General features: G+C 34.7%; 1 protein-coding gene across 8 annotated transcripts in view; it reads left to right on the top strand.

The window, feature by feature from the left end:
- The window catches only part of LOC119079053 (CUGBP Elav-like family member 1), a 158,141-nt gene extending 145,576 nt beyond the window's left edge, over nt 1-12,565 (top strand). For 4 of the 8 annotated variants that reach the window (XM_037186852.1, XM_037186851.1, XM_037186857.1 and 1 more), the window contains 2 exons: nt 8,776-8,919; nt 10,920-11,785. In XM_037186852.1, coding sequence (XP_037042747.1) covers nt 8,776-8,919; nt 10,920-11,191 — 416 coding nt within the window. In that variant the 3' untranslated portion in view covers nt 11,192-11,785. Of the gene's footprint in view, nt 1-8,775; nt 8,920-10,919 lie in introns of all 8 variants that reach the window. The other 4 variants (XM_037186858.1, XM_037186856.1, XM_037186854.1 and 1 more) reach the window with 3 other exon arrangements.
- The last annotated feature ends 4,370 nt before the right edge of the window (nt 12,566-16,935 follow it).

Genomic DNA, 16,935 nt, shown 5'->3' with positions numbered 1-16,935 from the left:
TTCGTCATCTATGAACATAGGCAAACACTTTGCCCTTGCGTCTGCTTCGAATTCCATCAATTACACACGGCATCGTAATCCTATAAGCCCCTTTGTACTTCGTACGGGGCTAAAAAAAAACGTTGAATCACACCTGGATCATATTAAAAACGTTGTGTTCACCTCGGGTAGAAAATAGAAAATGCCAACTCGAGTGAAATTGCGCTTTGCTCTGGCCACAAACATTCTTTTGGAATTTCCTTGTTTTTCCCTCAGTAAACAAATAACTATTGTGTGACTTGTTCGGGTCACCTTGACAATTGTGACAGGTCATGCCGAGAAACGAAGATCGGTATAAAAAAAATATCATGGAAATGCCACTTGTTGGGATAGCGCAAGGTCAGAGAACAAAATTAACTCAAAATATTACTGAAAGCGGCTCCATATTAGCATTTACCTTAGATTTTTCCTTACTATACGGTTTTAACTTGTGCGCTAGAGTCCAAATAAGCAACAAGCATTATGAGTTCACTTGTCACTCTGGCTCCCCAAAGTAAAGATTCTTTTGTTTTCGAGGAAAAGTGCTGCGCCGAAAAATTGTAGGGTGAAGCGGCTGTGGTTATTAGGTTGTCAAGAGCTATAAATTATAGGCAGAGGTCCCAATTTTTTTAAATACAAAATTCGGGAACTTTGACCTAGCCGAGACTCTCCGTTTTATGAATATACGGTCGCAATGGACTTTTAACGAGTGCTGTATGCCAAAGGTTTTCAAATGATACCACGTAGCGTGGTACGGCAAATTGTCATACAAATTTGGACCACCCTAATGTGTATTAGTATTATACACAATGTGAGTCTTGCGCGCATTTGTATATGACTCTCACAAAAAATTTTACTTTCCCAAACAATTTTCCCTTTTCGAACCAGTCAGTATGCTTCAATGTTTTTGTTATGAGCTCCAACATCGTTCACTTCATTTGATATGTAGTACGTTTTCCATCTAACTTACAGGCGCCAACATATTTTAAATTATTCAGTATTTAATTTCTGCTAAAACGATGATATTAAATTTTCAACGTTTATCGATTGTCATATGGCACATTCCCCCCTTGTCTACGAATACACATTATACAAATATATATATGAAGGGACTTCGACTATTAAACGTTTTCGTTTCGAAACGGATAATATGTTGATTGGTGAGAAGATATTTGCCTCCCAACAATACGTTTATTAAACATGAAAGTCATATTATCATATTAAAATGAAATGGGAATGTTTTTTGGCGGCAGGGACGGTGGTGGTGTTGACGAGGAAGAGTGGTGGGAAATGAAGGCTCATTCAGGTTGACGGAATCGGTATTATATTCATATTTCTATCTTTTATTGTCGCTGTCGCTGCCATGTCACCACACGGTGCTGATATGGATTTCGGGGAAATTGTACAGCAACAGAAAAAATGGAAACGATAAAATTCCATCAATATATTTCATGGAAATACCGCGGAGGTTAAATGGGTTAGAGAAAGTATTGTATACAACAATGACAATATCAGAATTCGGAATTACGTTGACTTGTTTGTACGACCAACTAATTTGATTAAATTTGATTGAACACATGCCGTAAATATTAGGGACTGTCATCATAGCGTTTGACAGAACGCAGCGAGAGCTTTTTTTTGTTATGTTCCCAATAGGAAACCTCTGTTGGCCTGCAGAGCGCCACAATTTTTTTTTTCCAATACTTCATTCTTTGCGCTCAATTTTCTGTTGAAATAACCAACAAAATAGGGCGCTGTCATACGAAATTTTATGAAAAAATGTTGTAGAACAATGCTGCTAGTAATTTGCCTCATTTGGATCGTCTCTTCCGTTGGAAAGAAGACTAACTTCGCCATAGGTCATGAAAAAATATAAACAAATTTCTCCGTTCAAGTATATTGTAGCTTGAATCTGTAGGTCGTTCTTTCTAGACCTTATACAGCCTTAATCAGGGACTATTTTAAGGAATTTAATTTCCAAAAATTTCCAAAATTTCACAAATTTCACAAAAATTCTTAAAATTTCCAAATTTTGTTTTCTGACAGATCTCATTCCGAAGTAATCAGTTAAGCTCAAATACATGAAAAACAACTAAAAATGCAGTAAAAACAACATTTACGATGCAATCTATTGTGTTTTTAGATGAAATGACGAAGAGTGATGGAAAAATTTGAGAATTTTTGGAAATTTAATTTCCTTAAAATAGACCCCGGCCTTAATGTACAATGCGAATTAATCAAATGTCCACTTAACCCTAAACCGACAAACACAAGCTATATTGCATTGCTCAGATCGACAACAATGCTGCAATTTCCATTGTAATCCCATACGCTAAGCGGAAAATCCAACATTTTTTCAATTGAATTACCGACATTGCAATAATGCACGATCTAGTGAACATAAAGTCTTCGCTTGGTAGCGGGAAGAAGTAGTTATTTATGCCACCGAGTGTTAATAATTGTCAGATATTACAAACTTTTCCCCATTTGTGCCGAAATGTAAGGCATTTTTATTGGTTGGTTTGAGGTAGTTACTTTAATCGCAACTTAGCACTGAGGCCATCCTTTGTTGTACTCTTGTTCAATTATACTTTTCTTCAACTATTACTCGTCTATCATTCTTACACCCAGTCATGTATCTTAGTTAGACTCCTACAATTACACAAGACATTCACGTTAATTGTCACTACTGTTGTTGCCAATTGCAAAAAATGTTGGCTGCATCTTTTTGAAAAAGCAGATTCTAGTCTTGCGTCAAAAAACGGCTTTGTGTAACTTGGTGCAACAAATAGTTTTCTAGGTTCGTTGGTAAATGTTTGGAATAGGTCCAGTTTGAACCCGAATCTGAGAAGAATTGATTTAAATCAGATCAGGTTCATGTTGAACCTTGAACCTGAATTTTGAACACGAAATTTTAAATGCAGATCGGGTAACTTCAGTTTCAGATCAGTCAGAATTTAGTTAACTTGAAACTTTTGGGGCGTCTTTTCAGTTTTACCTGGACTTGAAGTAAGAGAATCTGATCCAAATCAGATCTTAAATCTTATATTCCGGTTCAGGTAAAGATCAGATTCAAGTCAACCTGAAATAAATCTGGTCGATCTGAACCTGATCCACAGTTACGAGTTACTAATAGTAACTTATTATTACTAGCACAACATTTGATAAGTGAATGTTTTTGTCAAGAATTTTGGTTGGTCTGCAGAGGTGCCACAATTTTTTCAGTATATCATTCTTTCTGCTTTATTTTTTGGGGGAAAAACTTCATTTTGGTAAATATCCGCGAAAGGTCATAGCAGTGAAGTTGATTCACAAATAAATGGAGCGCTGACATTAGTAATTTTGTGACGAAATGTAATAAAATTCTACAAAAATCTATTACATTTGAGCTGTAGTTTCCAAACAGCATTTCCTTATAGGAATTGCCCGCAATTCTAATTTTTAGAGAATTTGTGAAATTTTAAGACCTGACAATTCGAGACCAATTCCTCTTACGATATCAACGTTACCATTCATTCATACACACACGTACGTATCATAATGGTGTCTTATGTTGTGTAGAATAAAATTTATTTGAATTGAAATTGTTCCGATCCCTATAAATCCATTCCAGTGAAAGTAAAAAAATAAAAATAAAAAATCCCCTCGCTCGTTTGAAAATGAAGTCGTTTTTGTTTCCACAATGGCAGAAAAAAAAGAAAGAAAGAAATTATCTACCTTATCTCATCATTTATACAAAATCCAATTTATTTCTCATTAAACCAATTGAAAAGTTTCAAATCATGCCATTAACAAAAAAATTGTTATTATGGCCCCTTATTATAGCCTCTTATAAGCATAGGATCACAAATAATAATTTTTTTTTTTATTCTTTTCACAATCGTCCTGCCGTTTATTTTTTTTTTCGTTCTTGCTATTTTTCCATTTTTTTCCATCGTCGCTTTTATTCGTTTCCATTCCATTTCGGCCTTATAATTTTATGGATAAAATTATACGAATTCAAAACACCTGTCATTTCAACTTCAATTTCCTTTATTGTTAGATAGAGAATTTATTATTTTTTATTTTACCAATTTTTTTTCTTCTTCTTCTCGTCATTCCTTGCTTCACTTCTAACATTTATAAGCTTAAAAGCATCTGGAAAAGTGCTTTATTGTGTTATTTTTCTTTCGACGATTCGTTCTTTTTTTTGTGTGTAATGCTGTATGCTATGTGGTTAAGTTCATAATTTTTTTATTACTCAATTGCGTGGCTGGGGATATAACCGACGAGAAAGACTAAAAATATTTTCCGTTAGAATGTTACATATATCAGCAGCAGTGCGAGATGATGATGGAGTGTATATTATATTTATTATGCGATATGCGGTGCTGTGTGTTAGCTCTGGGAGGGATATGAAATCATCGTATGTGTGTGCGAAGTATTTATGGTATGGCTAAAGTTGTGTATTCTTGGAATAATAAAAAGATAATAAACAGTGATAACAGCAAAGCTTCTTCTTTTGGTCCGTTGAGTTTGTCGGATTAGGCTTGATGGCGGGACACACACAAAAAAAATCCTAATGTTTTTTGTTGATAGCTCTCTCTCTCCTCCCGTCCCCGGTTCATATTTTCTCGTCTTCTGTTATTTGGATTATTTTGTTGTTGTTATTTAACAAAATGTTTATCATGGGCTACGATGCGTACATAAAGCGTTTATGGTCGTATAACCCAGCTACCCAACTTAAATTCACTTGCTAACTTTCGGTTTATTACACACAAACTTTGTCTGCACACCATATTTTCCCCAGTTTGTTCCGCAATTGCATCATTCGCATTAAATCGAATTTCAATTCGAAATTACTTCCAAACGGGAAATGTTCCCGGTTTATCTTGCCGTGTCTCTCTCTCTCTCTCTCTCTATGCTTACATTCTCCGTTAGTTGTGTCTATAGTTTAAATTGTCTTCTTTTGCGCTCGGCAGCTTTTCGGTAATTCATTTCGAATTCCCATATTAAATTCAATGGTGTGCTCCCCCCATCCAACCCGCCCGCACCAGCCGTATATATATATTTTATGTGGAACAAAGTTCTAGTCGAAAAATGTTTTAAGTATTGGAAATTTACTCCGGCAATATGTTTGGAAGGAATTACAGCTCTGGAGGGATGTTCGTCGTTTTAGGTGGTTTTTATGTGTGTGAAGTGTGAAGGTTTGAACAAAATTAATTTCATCGTAAAGATTGAAATCTTCAGAGCCCCTGGTACATTGTATATAAATGGCGATACGTTAAGGGTTTTCAGGTTTTACATTAATTCCGAAACGTTTTGCTATTTCGGTCCGCTGGCAGGCACATTCAGGAAATATAAAGATCCCCACTGATTACCATTATACGAACAACATAATAAAAGCATGACCTCAAATCCACATTTCACTTTTCACAAATGATTTATCAGAGAACTAACTCTTCTTACTGTAGTTCAAGAAGCCAATGCTAAAATTTCAAAACTTTAGCTGTGCAACATCTTCTGTCGTCCATTTATTTTGCTACAACAATTTCTAAGTTTTTGTTTGGATGCATCGTAAACACCATGCACATAACACTTCCAAATGCAACGAAAGAAATAACCAAACTGTCTGTCTATATCTCAACTTGTTGTCGACTTATTACCGGCGAAAATAAAAACCCGAACCAACTTCCATCATTAACTTACACCTCCACTGCTCCATGCTCCAACTTTCGAACTTTGGCCGATGAAAAATGCAAGCTTTCCATTTTGCCACTGTCGCATGGAAGAAGTCGCATTCAGTTTCTACGGTTGTTTTTCTCCATCAAAACACAAAACAATTTCAGAGCAAATATTTATGTTCGCCGGTTTATATTTACTCGTACCATTTACCATGTAAGGAATGGGAACGATTTGGAAAACTAAACAAATAGTTGAGCTCTGCGAGTCAGAGCCTATTTTTGAGGATTTTTTTTTCTAGATTTTCTCGAAATTTCTTTAAAAACTTTGTGGAATCTTCTTGATTTTCTCGAAATTATTTTCAAGAAAATTCGGGAAATTCGATGGGGTTTTCCAGAAATTGAGAGAAATTTCAAGAAATAATTTTCCAAACTTTTTGGTTTTTTAAGAAATTTCTTTCTTGAATTTTTCGATTTTTTTTCATTTTCTCGCAGTATTGAAAATGATTTCGAGAAAATTCGAGAAATTTTTCAGGAAATTTCGAAAAATCAAATAAGTTCCGGAAAATATTTTCTCAAAACTAGGCTCTGCTTCCACCGCGGATAGTATGACGACAAAATACGAAAAACCAACAAAAAAAATTGGGAAGATTATAAAACGTATATAACCCAGACACATTTTATCCGTCGGTCGTATCGTTTCAGACTTGTTGATATGTGACCACAACGTAAAAACATATTTTATATTTCGTTACACTGGCGAATAACTACGGTGTAGCTCTCTATATACGTACGGCGGATACGGATGTGAAATATAATATAAATAATGGCGAAGAAGAAGAGGAACACGTCACAACTGAAAAATACATATTAGACTCTTGGGAGGCCCACACAAAATGGAATATCATGTGTGTGCGGTGCACTGAGCTATACATTCCTTAATCCTCGCACATCACATGATATGCCCCACATCCATTTCTCAGTTATGTGTATGTCTCGTATTTATACACATGTTTTACGTGTACATACAAAATAGGTTTATGCTCGTGCATTGAAAGCGCTGTACACTTTTCCTCCGCAATTCATTTTGCCGCTGTTCGTTGGGTTAGGTCCAACATTTTAATTCGCAACGAACACATAGAACTTTTGTTTAGCTGAAGGTGATGATAAGATAAGAAAGTTGGACGAGGGTACACTGCAGGAAATCAACATTTTATCGCTGGCAATTATGGTTAAATGATTGTACAATGTACATGCACACATTGAGCCAGAGAACAATCGTAAATTAAATTTGCAGCGACATTTAAAATGTCTGATAGACGGTTCTATGATTTCAGTGAATCGGATGTTCATTTAAATAAGTCCTTGAGGGCGAATTAAATGGTATGACTGGTAGGTGGGACACACAATAAACAATTCATTTCTTCCATCTAATTGTTGATTGCCAATTTCAACAGCGTCAACAGATAGAGTGAGTGGCTCTTACCAATTGCTTGCTTTGCATAATCCGGTCGATTGTCCGTGTGCGAAAATTCATATTGAATTTCGATCATCATCTCATGCATCCAATTTGTGTGGTTTTCGATAAGTTTATTACCATCTCGAATGCTAGAGATGAAAATTTAAATTAAGTTCGAATATCTAATGAACACAACGGTGTGTGCGGGTGAAATAAGTGAAAGACAGTACGGGTTTTGGAACGTTTTCCGATTCATTTAAATTTTCATTTATTTGTGTGCGGCGATGTTGTGGGGGCGTTCTTTAAGAGTTGAGTGGATAGCATGAGAATAGACTCACACGAAGTGTGTACTTAATGAGATGCATAGGATTGGGAAAACTATGCAATAGAGTTAGACCTGTGTAAAGTCTGAAAATGAATTTGGGAATTGATTTCACTCTTTGAATAGAAATTCCGACTGACTATTTTTGGGAAAACGTTTTATATTTTCCTAGTTTTTCCCGAAATTTTTCTAGACTTTCCAGAAATTTTCTAAAAATGTTAAAAAATTTCAAATGTTTCCAAAAATATTTGTTTTGAAAATAAAGGAAAATGTGGGAAAGTCTAGGAAAATGTAGGAAATCTACAAAAATGTGGAAATGTATGTGAAAATCTAAGAAAATGTAGGAAATCCTAGGAAAATGTGGGAAAATCTATGAAACAACTGGAAAATATTGGAAAATGTGAAAATGAAGGAAAAACTAAGAAAATGTGGGAAAATCTACATAAATATGGGAAAGTCACTGGAAAAACTTAAAAAATTTGCTTCGAAATATTTGTGTCGGTTACAGAGAAAGTTGCCCAGCAAAGTTCGCTTAGCGTTGAACATGTCTTAGAGCCATTTCCGTCTAGTTTAAGACTCTGGTCTTTAATGGAACAATATAACAACGCCAAGCTTTCACCATCTAATCAATATTTCTTCGTTCAACTTCAATACCCCACAACAATAATCGGTCACCCCCCGCCTAATGTCCAGAGAATGGATTTACACAACCGTGTAAATATTTTAACATTCACAACAATCTTTGTTATTCGATCCACCGATTGGATTGTGTATAAAAAGCAAACACCGTCCGGTCGCTTTTTGTTAAAAGAAACCAAATTTCATTTTCTCCGGTTGTTTTTTATTTCATTTCATTTTGTTTTCATGGGCCAATGACCATGAAAGGTGTGCCGTCTTTATGGACGTTTTTCTAATCAAAGGAAAAAAAATATTGCGTGGATATAATGAGGGGCCTCATAACTTATTCAGTACGTTTGTCCCCGTATCCGTTAAGAGTTACCGTTCAACGTAATCACATATTCGTTTCAATTTTAGTTGTAATTCGTCGATTGCATTATTTACAATTCGCTCTCATAACAACTGCGCTCCTTATTGCCTGGTAATTGAAAACAAAATCGAATTTATTATTTAACACAAATTGCTTGTAACGACGTTTTGCTTGTTTGTTCAAAAAAAAAATTCTTTCCTATTTTAGAACAGAAAACATTGTAAACAGAATCGACCGACCTAAATCGGGTCCGGTCTTCGAACACTTTTTAAAAAATTAATAAAATCGGAAAGTAATCGAGAAAAAACAATTCAATTTCTATTTACAGGGTCTGAGGCGAATGCTCTTTCACCGTATGTAACGTCAGCGGGTCTACCACCACCATTCGGTCAATCGGCACTTTCTACCTCACCGCTGGCAAATGTTTCGTTAACGGCAGCAGCTGCAGCAGCCGCAGGAAAACAAGTCGAAGGTAAATATTTCTTTTCAACCGAACATTAATACGCTTATCGATTGCGCGATTTGTTTATTTTTTACTTTCACATTTGGTTTGGGCCTTTTCTTTGCTCTCTACAGTTGTGTACTACTGTACTACACATTATACATATGTAATATATGAATCATGTGTACTTATGCTCTTACACCGTGTTATTATATATACGTATGTTATACACAGTGTACTGTGCAAACACACACACGTTATCCGAACCGCAATAACATAAATTTTTATTTCCTTTTCCCGGTTGCAATGAAAATGGAAAAATGTCGTTTTCTTCATGTAAAAATGTTTTCCCTTTTTTTTGTCGAGGTTTTTTTTCCTTCGTTTGTAAAATTGAAATTACGATAACAGAAGCGCCGTGTCGAGCCGAGAAATAAATTGTTTCATCAATGTGTGAAAGGTGTTTCTGCCGATGTGGATATTCTACGGAATTTGTGGATTCTAAGGCTCAATGTTTTGGGTCTCCATCTATGTCATAACTATTGATTGTTCGCACAGGATTTTTTTTGTAGTGAGTCTGTGACTGGTGTCAGTAGTTAGGTACGTCCATTTTAACCTTTTGAACGCAAAACGTTTTTTTAAGCGTTATGTCTCAAAAAAGTGAAGTTTTAAAAAAGAATTTAATTTTGCCTCAATACCACCTCGCGCATTTTGTCAGCCGCTCTAAATTTGACTGAGGTCGTTCGTACCAGCGATAAGACAAAACAATCATTTGAACCGGGACCCATTTGATTAAAAGATTTTTCCAATTTTTCCCTACGCTATGCCAATTTTCCAATATTTTTCCTAAAACATTTTTCGGGAAAATAGCGTAAATTTTAAGAAAAAGACGGAAATTGTAGGAAAAATTGGTAAAAATTAAGGAATTGTCTGTCATAAAACAGATAGTAAGATCGAAGATGTGGGTCCGTCTTTCCGTAATTTATTGAAAGGCAGCTGTACGTTTCGAAGTTTAATCTTATCTTAGAGCATTTATCAAACGAACTCAATGTTCACCAGTCGCCTACCGTAGACCTCGTCGCAGTTCTCACTAGATTCAATGGTCACCTCAGTTCCATTTCAATTTTGTTCTTTACATTTCATCTTTTTGTGCTACAAATTAGCCATGCATTAAACCACAGTCGAGACCAGATTTGTTTAATTGATGAAAGCCAAATTAGTTCTTCAGAAGTTAGCCAACCATGACACTCTATGCTCTGTTAGACTCAAGAATTCTTAAGACTATGACAAGGAAGATTCAAAACTTTATTGACAATTTTCACGTTCGAAGAGATGACATTGTTTTCTACGTACCATTTCTACCTAATACATTCTTTTGTACTCGTCGCAACCCTTGCCGCAAAAAGCCAATTAAAAGGGATTTCGTTCTGCTCCGTGAAGGCTACGACGCATAGAATAAATAAATTGAATTTTGAAGAGGCTCAAAGATATGGAAAGTTCTACCATCTGTTAAGTTTTAGCGTCAAAATCGCCAATAGGACGACTGTATTACAGTGTAATAACTGACGCTAATTGTCACAAGATTTCTGTAAAGAATTTTACTTCTAACACCCTGCGAGAGTGAAAAGAATTTTTCGCAAGGGGCACACCGTTGACACTTGCAACAATTTTCATTTTCGTAGAGCTTCGCAAGTAAAACACCTTACGTCCTTGTTTGGAGATTTTTATTTTGCCACGCAGGATTATTTCCCTCGCCTTCGGCTCTGGCTGCAAACCTCCCTCTCGGCAAAATAAAAACCTCCAAACAAGGACGTAATGTATTATTCCCTGCGAAGGTTGCACCCAGTATAAACCGTCTATCTCGTGACAAACTGACGTATCTCCCAAAAACACAATGGAATTTCATTGTGTTTAAAAGTCTACGCTAGTTTATCGTGAGACAGACGAAACGTGTGGGCCCATTTCATCTTACAGATAAAATGCTTTGTTTTGCTTTATTTCATTTTTTTCTTTTCTCCACACACTTACACTAGGACCAGATGGTGCCAACTTATTCATCTACCATTTGCCGCAAGAATTTACCGACACCGATCTGGCATCAACATTTTTGCCATTCGGTAACGTTATCTCCGCAAAGGTGTTCATCGATAAGAAGACCAATCTGTCCAAATGCTTTGGATTTGTATCGTTCGACAACAATGATTCAGCCCATGCAGCTATAAAGGCAATGCATGGTTTTCAAATTGGCACGAAGAGGCTGAAAGTGCAATTGAAAAAGCCAAAAGATGCCTCGAAGCCTTACTAGGTTATGTTTTTATTAGTGAAAAAATAAAAGAGAGATGAGAGATAGAGAGAAAGGAGAGGAGGAAAAATTACACACACCCAATAAACACAAAATAGAGAGGAAATGGAGGAGGAGAAATTAAATCAAGAAATTAATTAAATTGAGAAGCAGAAGAAGAAAATTTATTAGAACACAAAAATGAAGAAGAGAAACAACTTTGTAAAAATTTAAAACGAAAAGTAAAAAAAGAGAAAATTTTGATGAAAAATTGAGAGAATTTAGATAGAGAAAACATTTTTTTGTTTTTTTGTATAAAATGAAAAAAAAGAGAGTCTGATTGGAAGGGACTTTGTTTATCCTTATGATTTTGATTTTACCACCAATAACACATCATCCCCCCTATATTTTTATAAAAATCAAACCAATTAAAAACAAAAAACAAATTGAAATATAAACAAAAAAACAAGAAAATTATTATATCGAGATATGTATAACACATACCCACATACACACACATTACATTGAATGTTAAATAATGAACACATTCTGCTTTTGTGTAAGAAGAGAAAATTTTTATTGTTAAAAGAAAACTTTTCGTAAATTTAGAGAGAAAAAGAAAAATATTTTTTTTATATCGAGAAAATTAATCGAGAACAAGAGAGAAAACAAAAATCAATTTTTGGCATTGGTTTTTCGTAACACAAACACACAAAAAATTTACCATTTCATTGTCACAACCATCCTTCTTCACTATGAATTTTCCTGTAAGTTTTTTTTTCTTTGCGCGCTATATTGGTAAACGTCGTCGAGTAGAGCAATGTCGTTCCCGGTTATGATTTGGTGTTCAATGTAAACGAAGAAAAAATCAATCAATTGTAAATCCACCGATTCGTTGTAGAAAATCATATTGAATCATAAACACCGTCAAACACACACACAACCGCCCACAGAATGGGTCTCAAACACACACATACACACAGTGAAAAGAGAGAATTTTTTTGTCGAATTGTTTTTTGAATGAAAGTCGAAGTCAAATGCATCTAAACTGTTTATTTCCCTATTTTCATTATTTGTATTTCTTCAAAGTTTTTTTTCTGTTCAAATTTTTTTAATTTAATTTTCTGGCTGGGAATCGTCGACAATTAGATTTCTTTAACAAAAAATTATTCAAAAAAAGAAGAAAATTTTATTATCTCAGTCCATCAACACTATTTTTGCAGTGAATTGTTTAAATTTAAAAAAAATCTTTTTTTATTGATCGATTCAACATCTTGTCAAAACTGTAAATTATGAACTCTGTTAAATGGAAATGGGTGTGAATCATGGTGAAGAAGGTGGATATTAAGAAATCAATTTTTTTTTTCATAATTTTAGTCAATTTGGATGAACAAAAAACCAAAAATTGTTTAAATCGACAAAATTTTGTTAAGTTTTTTTTATATTAATTTTGAATTTACAACTTTTTATTTTCATCTCGGAATATTTTTTATGAACGAAAAATGATCAAAAAAAATCCTTAAATTTTATGTCAATGATGAAATGGATGGTAAATTAATATCTTTTTTCTTTTCTTCTTTATTATTAATTATAAATAGAAGCGAAAAAACATTTTGTTAGTATTTAGTTTTACGTTACACGTTAGTCGAAACTATGTGAACCCTCTTTATATACACAAAAAAATTACTAATCGAAATTAGTAAAAAAAAATCTGAAAATTTTTTCATTTTCTGCACTAGTTCGAGAAACAAAATTTTACTTTTTTTGAACGACTGTTGTTACGACAAGATTTAAATTGTTACGCACAGGTTCTATTCCTAATATTTCTGGGAGATGAGATTTTACGAAATTTCGTGATGAAAATTGATTACGGCCGTTTTGTCTTAAAATTCAGAATGAGAACTTCATCGCATCACATTTCATGGCGTAATTACGTGTTTAGCTTCAAAGCCTTCTGGAAATTTCTTTTAAGAATTTTAGGAATTTTTTAAGAAGAGAATTTTTGGAGTTTTAGGAGTTTCATTCCTAAAAAAAATTAAATCGAAGAATTGAGTTGAACTCCTAAAATTTTTGAAAACTTTTTTTGAAAAAATTCTAAAAATCTGAGAATTGTCAGAATTTTCAAGAATTTAATTTTCAAAAAAGACTCTGGTTAAGAATGGCTCCCAGTTCCATCTATCCTCAACAAAATGGAACACCCAGCAGAAGTTGACAATGAAATGACGAAAGCCTAAAACAAACAAAAATCCTAATGACTCTGTTGACCTTAAAAGTCAAAATTCTGAATTTAAATGCATTTCGCACTAATCCAGACCGTTCCGACAGAAAAAATGGCACCGTTCGCCAAAAATGTGTTGAAAAAGTCGATTTTCGAAAATGAAAATTTGTTCCACTGACGAAAAACGTTAAACAAACGAATTGACGCAAGTGACATGACTACAATGACTGTGTCGGTTTTTTGCGCGATCTTCGACCATTCGACAGAGTGAGATGTTCTCTCTCCAATCTACGACAAACACAGGTCTAAAGTTTGTGATTTCGTCGACCGTTCCGTCTCTAAAATTTACAGTAGCATGTCCCGGAGATTGTCTCTATTTGTGAGAAAACATTTTCTTGAACATTTCCCGAATTTTCCTACATTTTTCAAAACAAAATTTTGGAAAATCTAGGAAAATATTGCAAAATGTTTTCCTAAAAATAGTCACTTACGATAGCCATTGAGACATTACTGTTCACTCATTCAATCTGCGGCGTCCAGCATAAACAACTAAATTTTGTAAACCATCTTTTCACCATGCATGGCTTTCCAATCAAACAGCTTTTGATATAGAAACGCGCTCGCATGGAAGATATTTGCATTCGCGTATACAAGCAGAAATTAAACCAACATCAATTCAAATCTCTAAATCTATTGGCATCGAGAAGCTTTACTAATTTAAAAGTTTCGGCGCCAATTCTAGTGAATTTAAGAACTCGTAACTTGACAGTTGTCACCTTAAGTCTGAATTCACAGTCAACCGTTTTCATTCCGTTGTCTCCGTGTACATGACAGTTGGCATTTCATACAATATACAACATGCAACTGTCACGTACATGGAGGCAAAACGGAATGAAAACAGACTATTCTAATGCTGATAGCGGTCCATACGATTCGCAACTTTTAAGGTGACAACTTTCAAGTTACGAGTTCTTAAATTCATGACAATCGGCGCCTTGATTGAATGTACGTACATCTCTGTCATAAGTGCGAAATTATATTCCGGGAGAATTTTTCTCCCAAAAAAATTACGAAATTCGAAACTGTCAAAATGTGCGTGACATGTCAGTTTGTAATATCTCGTCTCCCAGAAATACTGAGAATATGACAACAGAGAAATTTTTTTCATTTACTTTATGCTTAGCGAGAAATTGTTGTTTATCATTTTGACAATGTTCAAATGTAGATTTAAGCCTTCAAGAGAACCGACACACAGAAAAACAACCAATACGCATCAAAATAGTACGTATTATGAATGGGAATATAGTGAATTTAAACTGTGCGAAAATTATAAATTAAATCAATTAACAAAAATGGAAAGAAAAAAACAAAACAAAACAACAACAAAAATTCACACAAAACACAAAGCTCTTCTGTTACAAGCTCCTTTCTACATTGTCTAACAAAAAAAACTTTGAGTTTTTTTTTCGTTTTCTTCAACATTTTCTTCTCCTTGTTTATTTCGTCCTTTTTCACACCTTATCCGGTTTGATGTATATTTCTATACTGTCACAAAGAAAAAAAAACCCACACACACACAAACATAAACACACACACAACACACATTGTACACTTAAAATGATGTTTATATATTTACAATCTAAACTGAAGATACACTGTGATATGCAGTCCAAATAATGAGAGGAAAAACTTTATTACAATTTGAAAAATAAAGCTATAAATTGAATATAAAAAGAACCAACCGGAAAATTTTTATTTTGTGTTTTGGCGATTGACGATTCGGAACTCACGAGCAGAATAACTAACTGGATTTCTTAAGAGCTGGACGAGAGAAAAAAAAGTGTTGCAACAAGACCAGTAAGATTTTCGAATGTGTTGAAGTGATGTCTTCGAAAAATTGACGATTTATATGAAAAGAGGTCTGACCGTCTGACGTTTCTAGATTTCGAGGTAAGTTCGCAGATTCGACAAAAGTGAAATGATTTTATCGGAAATTCCGGTAGGTGTGAGAATAGAAGCGCACATCCTTGTTTGGGTATTTTTATTTTGACGAGGAAAAGTTTTTAGCCTGAACTGAAGGTATTAGCTACAGTCAATTCCTATTTTTGGCATTTTTTTTTTTTTTTGAGACATTGACCAAAATCAGAGGTCCTGCACAAAATTGCGTGTCCTATGGGGCCGTTCATAAATTACGTAACGCAAAAATCAACATTTTTCAGACCCCCCCCCCCGGGTCTGTAACGCTAAAAGGGTCAAGTTTGACCCAATTTTGTTAGAACCGTAACGCTTGCCTCATACCCCCCCCTCCCCCCTCTAGCGTTACGTAATTTATGAACGGCCCCTATCATAGGACAATTTGGTTCTCATTCACTTTTTGGTTACACTTTATAGTATAGCGAAAGGAATACAAAGCAACTACGCTCTGTAAAACGAACCACAAATAATTTTTTTCAAAAAAAATCTTATCGAAGCGTGATTGGTGTCTCAAAAATCAATTTTTTATTTTTAGACGGTACTTACTCTTGCTAAGCAGTTAGCAAAATAGTCGAAACCGAAGATTTATTTATTTCATACGAATACAAAGTTCAATTATAAATTTTAAGAGTGATATATCGAAATCTTCGAACAATCGGCTAGCCATGCCATCCGGATTTTTGACGAATCCTTGCTTCATTACGAGTTCAACGAGGTATATCTCGCCTCTCTCGGAATTGTTGTTTTCGTGGTAGAGCTGTTTGAAAAATCGGTGGTTTTCAGGTGAAAATTTTTTCACCCTGACTATCTCGGGTAATAAGGGGTCGACTTCGTTCAAATTTTAGGGGATTGTAGTGATAGACTAGGCCGATCACATAAGCTATCAAATACGTCGGGCTGTTGGCTGTACTGACTTCAGTGACTGTATTAAGAAAAATTTTCTCACTAATAACGCCTGCGCGCATCAGCAAACACGGTTTAGTGTACCATAGGAAGGCTTAGACTCGGTACTTCCTAAAAATATAAAAACTTGCGCTGGAGGGTCTATTGGTTGTAAGAGATAGGGCAATTTCTAAAATGTCACCAAAGAAATTTCGACCATTTTAATTTTTTTACCTTAAATTTAATTTACGGAGTTGCTTAATACCTCAGCTTTCCAATGATAATTTTCCCGACTTTACTTCTTACATGAAATACGACTTTGGTTTACTTTTAAGAAGGAGTTGAGTTTGTGGTTGGTTGGATGCGTGTGAGAAATGCTCCTCGGACCTTGGGCTGCATTATGGAACAGTTTGATGTACCAAGAAAACTTAATTCACATGAGAGTGGGTGATCAAAGCTCCTGATGGACACTTTTTACCAGAAATTTTCGTTTTCTTTTTGTATAAATGGAAAATTTAAATGAAAGAAGAAAGAGCGACTCAAGTCCTTCATATTCTAATTACAAAACTATCCGTAACGCTTCTACCAGCGAAGCCAAATACAGTCGAAGTTTCGCAAAAATTGAACTTTATCTCCAGTTAAGATCTTAAAATATCTAACACAAATGACAGAGAAGTGTAAAGGTCTCTTAACC

The sequence above is a fragment of the Bradysia coprophila genome, unplaced genomic scaffold (genome assembly GCF_014529535.1).
Source record: "Bradysia coprophila strain Holo2 unplaced genomic scaffold, BU_Bcop_v1 contig_297, whole genome shotgun sequence".
Classification (NCBI taxonomy): Eukaryota; Metazoa; Arthropoda; class Insecta; order Diptera; family Sciaridae; genus Bradysia; species Bradysia coprophila.
Note: the sequence above shows the minus strand (reverse complement) of the source record. Positions and strands in the feature narration are given on the sequence as shown.